The 11,430-nt window shown below is 37.0% G+C and overlaps 1 protein-coding gene across 1 annotated transcript in view; it reads right to left on the reverse strand.

Moving 5' to 3' along the window:
- Window positions 1–11,430, reverse strand: part of LOC112163073 (E3 ubiquitin-protein ligase UHRF2) — a 24,892-nt gene that overhangs the window by 3,296 nt on the left and 10,166 nt on the right. The window contains exons 3-12 of the mRNA XM_024299202.2: window positions 10,333–10,625; window positions 4,064–4,282; window positions 3,860–3,969; window positions 3,590–3,776; window positions 2,743–2,866; window positions 1,542–1,649; window positions 1,365–1,469; window positions 1,184–1,290; window positions 868–1,030; window positions 100–237 (exon numbers count right to left, since the gene is read on the reverse strand). Coding sequence (XP_024154970.1) covers window positions 100–237; window positions 868–1,030; window positions 1,184–1,290; window positions 1,365–1,469; window positions 1,542–1,649; window positions 2,743–2,866; window positions 3,590–3,776; window positions 3,860–3,969; window positions 4,064–4,282; window positions 10,333–10,625 — 1,554 coding nt within the window. The remainder of the gene's footprint in view (window positions 1–99; window positions 238–867; window positions 1,031–1,183; window positions 1,291–1,364; window positions 1,470–1,541; window positions 1,650–2,742; window positions 2,867–3,589; window positions 3,777–3,859; window positions 3,970–4,063; window positions 4,283–10,332; window positions 10,626–11,430) is intronic.

An 11,430-nucleotide genomic window follows, 5' to 3' on the forward strand; every position in this document is an offset into this window, starting at 1 on the left:
GATATATCGCGATACTTATCGTATAGCGAGACATATCGAATAAGTATTGTGTCTTATCCCTAGTAAGAATTGTTTCACCGACTTAAAAACAATTCTTACCTGAACAACAAGGCCCAGTTTTTGGATTCTCTCCAACCCTTCAGGTGTCCACGGTGCTGGTTCCAAGTCATCCCGTCTCAACAGGTAACGCCAAACCAAATAGCCACACTTTCCGATCTCCGGCCAGTACTTCACCACCTAGAGAAATCAGAAGTGAAACATTAGGACTATACAGTATATTACATTTTTTGAAAGGATTTTCAAAATAAGTGAACAAAAAGGACACCAAAAAGTTTAAACTTTCTTAACCCAGTTGGCGTAGGGTGACTCATCTTTTACATGTGGATCAAACTCAATAATTTTTATTTTTAGTTTGAATAGACAAAAACAAATTTAAAGCTCGGACCAGGACCAGATGAGGGGTTTAGTGCATGTGCAGCATAGCTGTCGTGACATAAAGAAAGCCCATTAATTCAAACGGACAGCGATTTAAAAGGAGAAATACTTGGAAATGCAAAAACAAAATGATTTATTATTACATTTGTTCTCTTTCATAAGAATGCACATGTTAAAAACTCAAAAAACATGATTTTCATTGGAGGGGGCCTTGAAACTTTCTTAACCAAGTTAACATAAGGTGACTTCCACTTTACATTAGGACCAAACTGAATGATTTACATTTATAGTTTAAAAAGCAAAAACAGATTTAGTGTATAATTTATTTCTGATTTTGGGAATATATTTTAATAAAAGGTCAACAACATAAAGTTTTAAAACTGAAATACGATCACTGGAAGAATTTGATTTTTATGCTCAATGCTCATATACCTTGTAAATACCATCATAGCGGTTTCCTTCCTCCGGAGCATACTTGCTGATGCGTCGACCCTTGGAGCTACGCACCACTCTCACGGGTTTTCCTGCCCGCCAGTTCCTGGACTCCGCTCCATCTTTGTCGTTCAAAGGTGCATCACAGTTTAAAGCCAATGCTCTGCAAGGGGTTGTTTTGAGTAAATAAGGAAAATGGATTTTTATAATTTATTTAGTGAAAAATAATGAATAAATAAATAAAAAAGACAGCACATATACAAGGAAATGAAACATTTTTTTTTAAGAATGTGAAATAATGAGTTTATCTTCATACCGGTTCATGTGAGTCAGCGTTTGGTCAAAACTGTGCTCTCCGATTCGTTTGTTTCCTGAGAGGTCACGACCTCCGCTGCCTGTGTAGGTGAACTCATCTCCCCTGTCCTAAAGATCAGTCACCATAACACACACATTTGTGTGCAACACATTAAAGAAAAAATCCTGTGTGGAAAACCCACCACTTCATCCTCAAAGCCGCCAGCCAACACCAGCGAGTAGGAGCCATCATTGCTGCGCCCGTGGATGCCGCCGACATGGGGCCTATGAACACCTGCCTCGCTCACCTGAGTGCAAACGCAGATGAATGAGATTCCCTTTACAGCTTCCCTTAGAAGAAAAAATAAAAAAAAGCTGACCTGCACTCTGAACTTCCACGTGGTTCCCACAGGGACTCCAGGAATTGGTCCATAGTGGTTTGAAGGAACAATTGTGCATTCTTTAGTGCGCCCCACACAGGCCATACCCTGTAATTACACAGTTTGATATTTCGTCACACTTTATTTAGGAGAATACCGGTGGCAGCTTGTTTAAATTAAAATCACGCTGCGATAATTACTAAAGAATTTAAACTTTAAACACATTTAAAAAATATTTTTTGAAGGTTAGAAAACTGCATCAGTGTTTAAGGAAAGACTGTGGACAAAAGACTGCAGGCTGTTTTCAATTAATCCTCAAAGAAAGGATATGTTCTGGTAAAGAAAGGAGTGATTTTCCATCGGCAGTTCCAGGAAAGTGGATAAGTCAAGCTCAATGACATTGTTCACATTACACTAAGGAAGAAGGGGAAAAGTGTGGCTGTGTAATTTCCAAAACGTGCTGTGAAAAACAATCCAAGAAGATTGAAAGAAAAACATTTAACAGTGAAAACAGACTAATTTTCTCTTTCAGACCACGTTTCCTGATTTTTAGCTTAGTAACTATGTAGTTGGGAAATAAGGTATTTAGTCAGCCACCAACTGAGCAATCTTTACCTTAAAAAGATGAGACCATCCACTATATAAAAGGTACATTTAAGTTTGCTTGCATCAAAAAATGTACTTTGTAAGAGAGTAAATGTTATGTAGGAATACAAAGTAAAGGTTTATGAACTGTTATACAACTTTTCATCACGATGCATTTAATAAATTATGTTTTAATGGGAATGTGTTTCTGTTTTCCCCTCCTATCCTGAGGTACTTGTATCATAGAAGAGCTTTTTTTACTTTGAGGATTGACTATATCACTTTTCTAAAAAAAAAAAGTATTAAATCTTAAAAAGTATCTTCAGAATATTAATGAACCAGAAGAACTAACAGTAGTGAGTCACAGTTTCAAGTAAAATCCATGAACAATTATAATTTCCAGAAGACGAAAGTTGCATTTCTTTCAGTAAAAACCTAATCTTTTTATTTGATCCACTGAGTTTTAGTGGCAGCAGAAGAAAAGCAACCTTAGTTAGTTTGCTTGGAGTGAAAATAAAAGGTGTCCTGTTGTTTATATCCACGTAACCGTTGCAGCAAGTTCTCTGAATCAAAGGAGGAGGCCTTCCCTTCGGCCCACAGCAGCCTGAGCTCTCACCTTTCCCCAGTCTCTTTGACTCTCGGTCGTCGCTGAAGGCATTCTGGCTTTCTTCTTGCTTGCTTTAAGTTTCTCGCCGGCCTTGACGACTTCACTGGTATCATTTTTACAGGTAGGACAATACCTGGCAGGAGAAAATAAAAAAAAGAAAACATCTCCCATATAGTGCTTTTGATAGAAGTCACGCACAACCCTCAAAACCACCCGCCTGTCACCCATATTAAGATTTTAGAACCAAAACGATTCCAACTAAGTGACTTTACAACAAGAATTGGTTGATTTTTTTTAAACAATAAATTGCTTTGAAGCTTAAAATTAACAGTAGTGAATACAATACTTACAACATGTGTACTTAAAATACAACAAGTCTATTAAAATATTAAAGTCTATATCTAAAGCAATTTTTTTAATCTCTTTGGCTGCATTTTTAATGCTAAAAATATATATTTAAAAACAAAAATATCATTTTAATGGATATTTCTTTTCAAATCGGCAGACCACCACTTAATTATTAGATTTAGTGTTATTGGTGGAGAAACAAAGGAAAAAAGTAAATCCAGAAATTTAAAAAAATGTGTTCTCCTGCAGGTAACAATAAAAAGAAGGGAGATTATTCTTTCATTATAGAACAAGTCAACAAAAAACAGCAGGTCTGTCTAATACAAACCTTTGTTGATCACCACATAAGTTAAACTGAAGTTTGTGACATTTATTATGTGTAAGGGTGGCATCCTGTTGATCTGACAGTTTGGGGTTCAATTCCTGGCTTTGACGTCTAATCTTGTGGTAATCTAATAATGTGTTTTGGATGGAAACTTTTGCTTAATGGCATTTTCTCTCGTCTCACCAGTCCTCATCATCTGGGATGGTGGTGAGGGGCGGGTTGAGGCAGTAGATGTGGAACGCCATGTTGCACTCGTCGCACAGCAGCTGCATGGAGGCATCCTGCTTCCCCCCGCACACGCAGCAGGAGCAGAAGCGGCATTCGGAGTCGGGATCGGCCTTGCAGTGTTTGCACTCCGGACCGCTCTTCCCTGGTGTAAGAAAACCGTGCGTGCACGTTAAAGGACAAAACTGCACCACGGTGTTGCTTTGAATCATCACATCCGTGTCGTACGTTTAAACTGTCCATCCACAGCTGAGAGCGGACGAGCTCCTGGTTTCTCCACCTGGTAGATTTCATCTAGAAACTGGATTTTACAGTCTGGGATTACATCTCCAGGACCCCTAAGGAGAGAAAAAGGTCGAACAAGTGAGAAGAGCAAATCAAACCATAAAAACATCCCCTCTAAACTCGGTTTTTCTGTTGTCAGACCCTCACCCCAGGAGGATATTGACTCGGAGCTCTTTGTTAGTGCGGGATGTTTGATTCAGGGTCACGATCTCTCCGTCGAACCAGAACCCCCTCTCATCTGCTGTTTCCATGTTGTAGTTGACCATCACACGCATGCCGACTTGGAGCTCGTCCCACCGCAGCACGGTCCTGGCTCGTGGTCGTACATCTATTGCTCCCATCTGGACCACGCCATTCTCCGGATAGCTGAAGGAGAAGTTTCAAGGTTTAAAAAATATATTCTTAATACTGTTTGATTTTGAACCTTTCAGAATAAGAGCCATCAATGTGCAAATAAGAATAAAAAATCTAGATGTTCTTTGCATCATTTGACAAAGAAAAAAGTTTGCAAAAGACATTTTGAGTAAAAAGCATTAGATGATGGGCACAAAGCAATTTTTAAACCACTTTCAAAGACAGCTAAAATGATGGGCCATATAAAATACTTAAATGTACTGTGAAGCAGTGCTGATTGATATGAAAAAAATGTATATTTCACAATATACATTTTTTTAAATATCACAATAATGATTTATATCACAATATACCACAATAAAGAATATTTTCAGCTATTCTCTGAAAAAAAAAAGTCCTTTCTTACTTTTCTGACTTTATTTTTTCAAGTAATGTGCAACTAAATCGTTATAAATGAGAAACCTATTTTTAAAGTGCACAACAGTTTCTTAGTAGGCAAACACATTTTTTCATAGAAGTTAAGCAGTAAAAATAAACCAATAAAATCAAGAGAAATGCCATGATAGACACTTTTCTATCACCTACATGATATGTACTGTCATATCACCCAGCACTACTAAGAAAAAATAGTCTGTGAATCTCTGAGGAGTTGTTCAATGCACTAGGACCATCGTGGTGGACTTTTGCAGAGTAATTCAGTCAGAAAAATAAGTTTTTAATTAGTTTTTAATATGCATGTCATATTTATAAAGTAGCAAGAATCATAAATAACATGTGAGATGTAAATTAAAAAGTAAAAAAGGCAGATTTATCATGGAATTTAGTCATTATTTTAGGATAAAATCTTTTTTTTTTAAACATTTAAGCTGAAGTAGAGCGGTCGACCTCTGATTGGAAGATTGAAGGTCTGGTTCCCATTCTGTGCGTCCATGTGTCCTTGGGCAAAACACTGAACCCCACATTTCTCCTGGTGGTTACAGGTTGGCACCAGTGTTCGGCAGCAGATCCTCCATCAGTGTGTGACTGTGTGTGTTTGTATGGGTGAATGGAATTGGCGCTTTAGGCGTTCTATGAAGGTAGGAAAGCACCACACGAGTATTCACCACTTACCACCCACACAGAAAGTTGCTTTGATGCAGCAACCTTTCATCAGCTGGACAAACAGACACATAACTACCGGTATATAATAAGTCTTAGTAAATTACATGAGCTGTTTATTTATGCGAAAGTCGGGAAAACAAGAAAGCACCAACATTTTCCACTTTTGGGTTTAGAGACTAAAAAGTCAGACATTGAGGAGTATCCGAGGGCGGCTGTGTGTGAAGTCAACAGCAGCAACTTCAACAGGATGATCAAAGCAGAAAAAGCGACATAGGAGAAGCAAACATGTAGTGATGGCTGGGAAAACTTAAGAAAAACATCAGCACACCATCATTTAGGTTCATGTATAAATATAATAAATGAAAAAAATATTATTATACAAACAAATAGCAGAAGTCCAGCACAAGCATTAAAACAATAAATGTTTGGATCCTCATTAAAGGAGCGTCTTAAATCAATTTTTTAGTTTGTCCTCTCTCATGTTTACGTGATTTTTTTTCTTGAGGAATTTTAAAGCAGTTACACCAAAAAAGGGAGGAAAAGGGGCTTATGCTACAGCTTTAAATCTTGAGGTGTGGCACACAATCCCCCAAAAACTAATTGCTTTAACATGCACGCCTTGGACTGGCAAAAAAAAGCCATAAAATGGGGAAAACAAATGAGAGCTTGGTAATCTCCACATCAGTGTGCTCCATGATGCTGGATGTGAGGAATGTAGCGGTGCAGGATTCTGTCTGACAGTTGAAAATATGATGCTAGGAGTCGACTCGTGTACCCAGCTGATTTGCTTATTTGCCAAAAACCAGAGTTGGGCTCAAAGGATTAACAATGTGTTCCCCATTAAGTTTGTACACTCAGTTCTGTTCACACAGTGGGAGGTGAAGGGTACGGGCGAGCAGTGCTTGTGTGTCCGCCTTACTGAGAGAGCTGAACATAAACCGAGAACCTCTGCAGACAATCTGTGCAAACAATAAACCAACAGCAGCTCGTTTGGGAAAGGCATGGATGAGAATAATAGGAGGGGTTTTCGTGTAAAAACTTATTTAAATTCAACAGTTTTGATCAACCGAAGAAGAATTAGAATGTGTGCCTCTTAGAAAAGATGCTTTAGACTCTGTGCAGAGATTTTCAGCCCAAAGGATTACTGTGGATTTGAGGAGAGAGAAAAAAAAAACTAAAAATATACAACACAAAAACAGACAGATGGCAAAATTCTGATCTGCAAAAAAAGCAAAACTGTATCAAAGCAAATGATTTCAAGAAAAAAAAAATTAAAATAAAAAAAACCAATTTTTTAAAAAGCTATTATTTGGGTTTTTTGCACCAAAATCTTCCTGGAATGTTCAAATGCTTAGAAAAACATAGTGTCAGGGGAGAAAAGTCTGAATTTGCAGTATTTCTGATAATGACCACCCCCTCAGAAATGAATTTGTTTGGATTTTACACATTTCTTCTAGAACACATTCAGAACCCCCTGATGTCTGGGAACCTCAGAACAGCATCGCCAAAAGGACGATGTGGTGAAATGCATAAATGTGTCTGCTGTCTTGATTAGAAAGAAATACTAATTTCACTGCTTACTTTTTAAAACAAATTTTTTGGCAAGCAAATATACACAGTTCTATGCTTTTTTCCCCATTCATATGGGATGTTGTGTGTGCTTTTGGAAAAAAAAAACCTAAAATGACTTTGGAGAATGGTTGCAATCTAATAAAAACAAACAGTTTGCCTTTGGGAAGGATATATAGCAGTATTTAGCTGTTTACTTTGTAATATTAACACTTCAGTAAGCATTTTCATATAATAGAGCAACTCTACAAACATTCACATTCAGACAAACCAAAAAATGTTTTCTGTTACTTGAAAAACAGACAGAACCACGACTTGCACTTAAATTTAGGAAACCAACAGCTCCAGATCCAAAAAATACAGTTCTGAATGCATTTTTTTCAAAAACTGCAAAAATAGAAAGTTTTTAAATATAAAATAGTCTTCAAGAGGATATTTAATAGTGTCATCATAACACAAGCAGGTAATACTTGCATCAGCTTATGGATCTGAGCTTTTGAGTCTTTTTCTGTTTTTTTGACACTCACAAATGCACATAATGTTTAGGGGTCCATAAAAAGCTGCTACATCTTTTATTATCTCCAGAATTGTATCCCTTTTTAGTTATGTTGAAGATGTTTTACTGTTTTCAGAGGTAATTTTTTGTTAATAAAACAAAAAACTATGCTGTATTGCAGCTGCCTTATTGAAAGAAATGCATGTTTTTATTGCAGATAAAAAAGAACCATGACTCAGGCCCCTTGTCTCTCCAGTAACGCGGTGATCTGTGGTGATTTAATGTCTTCGTTTGTCTATGAGGTCCTTTTGTTAGACACATAATTGCAAAAATAAAAAAAATATATTCTGTAGGTTTTAATTCATAATTAACTAAATAGGCAAAACACCTTTAAGTCTAAAAATATTAATGAAGGAGAAAAACATTGTAAACGACAAACTAACTTAATGCAACAAACTAAGAGAAACATAAATTATGCTTTAAACAGCTGTTAAAAACAAGATTTAACTCAGATTTATAACTTTTTTAACTAAGATTCGGAGTATATTTTGCAGTAATACTGTAGAAAAATAATACTTTCATAATAAATATTGACTTCTACGGAACCTACATGGTTTCGAAACATAATATGGATTTATTGAGACAACAAACTTAACTTAGATATACCTCAAAGGACTTTACATTTAAATGTCAGTTTTTACATGATACATTAAAAATATTTTTGTAAGTTTTTGCCAAAGTATTTTTGCCCAATACAAGTATGATTATATCAGGCATTTGTATTTAAAACTGTGAAATATTTAGTTTTATTAACCCAGCTCTTTGCCAAAAACAGGAGTTCCTTATGCTAAAAAAAGGAAGGAGGCTGAAATCAATATGACAAAAGTCATAGTTTCATCCCTGTGAAGAAGTCGACATCACTTTGATCCTGCAATAACTCTCATTTTTTTGTCCTTCATTTTAGTTTCAAAAGGTACAGTAAAAATTTGAAATAATCTGAAAAATTCTTTTTTTTTAATTAAGTATATCTGATTCAAAGATGACTACTTAATTTTAAGAACTAGTTATAATCTAATAATCATTTAATTGTACTGTAATTTATGACTAACTTCTTTTTCACTTAAAATAAAATCCAAACTAATTGATTAAGTGCCACAGAAGTCAATTTTGTCTGCGTATGCTAAGAACCTTTTTTTGTTACACTCTGCTCCTTGATTAATAAAAGCCCTTCAGAGTAATCATCCACGTCTTATCCATGCTACTATATTTGAAGCTGAAGTGTGCTCACAGCAAGTACAGACACATTAACCCAGGAGCAGGTAGAAAGAGATTTTCCTTACATAACGTTTGATTCTAGAACTCATATTACTGTTTGGAATGCTGCCAAAACATGGCGGATCTTTTCATCCAAGTCTTTTTTATTGTGCGTTTGCATCAGGTGTGAGCGAGGGATAAATGTACTCTCACTTTTTTTTACTGACCAAAAAAAAAAAAGGGAAAATAGGAAGAAATCTGGTGCAGAGATAAACTTGCTGCAGATTTAACAGGGGCTTCACTGACGCTGAATGCAGACAGATTACATTAAAATGTGATGAGTTTCAGGTCCTTGTCTCAGGCAGTAAAAACACATCACATATACCTTGACGAATTCTGCAAATTCCTTAAAGCAAAAGAGAATACAACTTTTAAAACATTTTTTGAGCATTTACTTGAAAAGCAGAGGGTTTGTCCTTGTAGAAACCGTCTTTCCCAAAAAAATGACGCAACAAACTGAACAAGACTTCCAGGGAATTGAAAGATTGAGGGATGCCATTGGGCATCAACATCCGCAGGGTCTACGTTAACTTGAAACATTTTAAAAAATGATGAAACAATACACTGGACAAACAGCTATAAGCACCAACATACTTGCATTACACACTGGTGGAGAGCAGCGAAGCTATGCCTCACCGATCTCATGTTCACAGCAATTACAGACAAAGCAGAAGGAGGCAAGAAAAGAAGTAATGCTCCCAAGAACTCATGGGTTACCATGGAAACATTGGCTTCTGAATGAATTTGCTAGAGAACGGTAACACGAAAAGATGGAGCACAAATTGTAGCAAGAACTAAGCAAAACCCATCCCGCATCCCTTAGGAAGCAAACAGGCTGCAGTACTGCAAAGAACTAGTACTGGGGGGGTTACAGCAACAAAAATCGGACTCGTGCTGTTGCTAAGAGGATACAACACAAGTGTTTTAGCAGATATTCTATTGCGAATTGCAGTATCTAAAAAGGAAGAAAAGCACTGGAACTTTTCAGGGAGGCATAACATGGGAACAAATATTGGTTAATATCTATTTTAGACTTACTAATGTAGTCTAAAATAAATGTCTTACTGCACAAGCTTCCCTGCTGCTTTACAACCAACACAAACAGCAGGTTTGTAGTTGGACTCTGGGGTTTCAAAACCCTTCTGAGGATGCTGAAGTTAATTAAAATTGAACATTTTGATACATTTTCAAAGCGTTCCCAGTAGTCTTTTAATTACAATTATGCTATTTTTAGCCAAAATAATATATATATATGTCGTTCATGAGAAAAACACCACAAGAACATGTTAAAAGTAGGATTTTCATAGGAGTGGATCTTTAAAGTCACGCTCCTCATGGCTGTATAGTTGAAAGCAGTGCTATATCGGCATGGCTTATCTGCAGAATGTAGCATATCATAAGCAGATAATTACCCTTTTATGCAATTATCTGCTAACATATAATTATCGTGCATCCCTAAACATATAATTCCTTAACCCTGTTAATCTGTGAAAAAATATTCAACTCCTTAAAATCAAGGAGAGAAATCTGCTGATAGGGTTTAATTAAAATCTGGGTATTAAAGCAGCGAGTCAATACTTACTCTTCATACTTAATGTGGTAAATGACGTTCTCCTCTCTCCCCTTGTTGCCTGTCGGTGACGAGTCTGTCTGTGAGGTGGAGGCTCCGTTACTCTCAGTGTTTAACACAGCACTAGTCCTGCAAGTGTCCTTGCTTAGATCCTGGGCTTGGGTCTGTTCGGGTTCTGCTTTCAAGATGGTCCGTTTTGGGGGGCGACCCACCTTACCCTTAGTGGGAGTTAGTGTCACATTTTCGATGCTAGCTTCAAACCAGGCGCCAATGCTCACGTCTCTGCAGTCCACCAGTTCATTGATCTGGAGAGAAAAAAAAACACAAAATGTTTGCTTTAATTTCAAAGTTATTATTAGAGTAAACAACCGACTTATAAGAACCATTAAATTAGAGCAATCTCTCATTGGTTATTCCTTATGAAAATGTGTCTGCAACCCAAGGGAGGATCTAAACAGGAAGTGTCAATAAATTAAATGTCATTGAATTAAATGTAATTTCAAAAATGCATTTTACAATTATTAAATACAACAACTGATTGAGTTTTCTTTTAAAGAAATTTCTTGAATTTCTTTCAGGCAATTACGATTGGTTATTTACGTTAAGATTCATGATCTTTTAGTCAAATTTTTACATTTATACATTTTAGGGCGACAGTGGCTCAGGCGGTAGAGCGGTCGGCGGTTCGATTCCGGCTCCCGCCAGCCAAGTGTCATTGTGTCCTTGAGCAAGGCACTTAACCCTACTTGCCTCCAGTGTGGCTCCACTGGTGTGTGAATGCGTATGAATGTTCCCCGGTGATGGTCCAAGGGGCCGTAGGCGCGTACTGGCAGCCACGCCTCTGTCAGCCTGCCCCAGGGCAGCTGTGGCTACAGTAGTAGTTCACCATCACCAAGTATGAATGAAGTGTGAATGAATAATGGATACACAATGTGAGCGCTTTGAGCGTCTGGAAAAGCGCAGATAAATCCAATCCATTATTATTATTATTATTAAATAAATGTTTGTAAAGCTAATTCCGTTTTTGAATTTGACACATCAGGAAGTACAAAATGTTGCAATTCCTCCAAAGACCACTAGAGGCAGGTTGCTAAAGGGAGCAATTTCCAA

Source organism: Oryzias melastigma, linkage group LG12 (assembly GCF_002922805.2).
Source record: "Oryzias melastigma strain HK-1 linkage group LG12, ASM292280v2, whole genome shotgun sequence".
Lineage (NCBI taxonomy): Eukaryota > Metazoa > Chordata > Actinopteri > Beloniformes > Adrianichthyidae > Oryzias > Oryzias melastigma.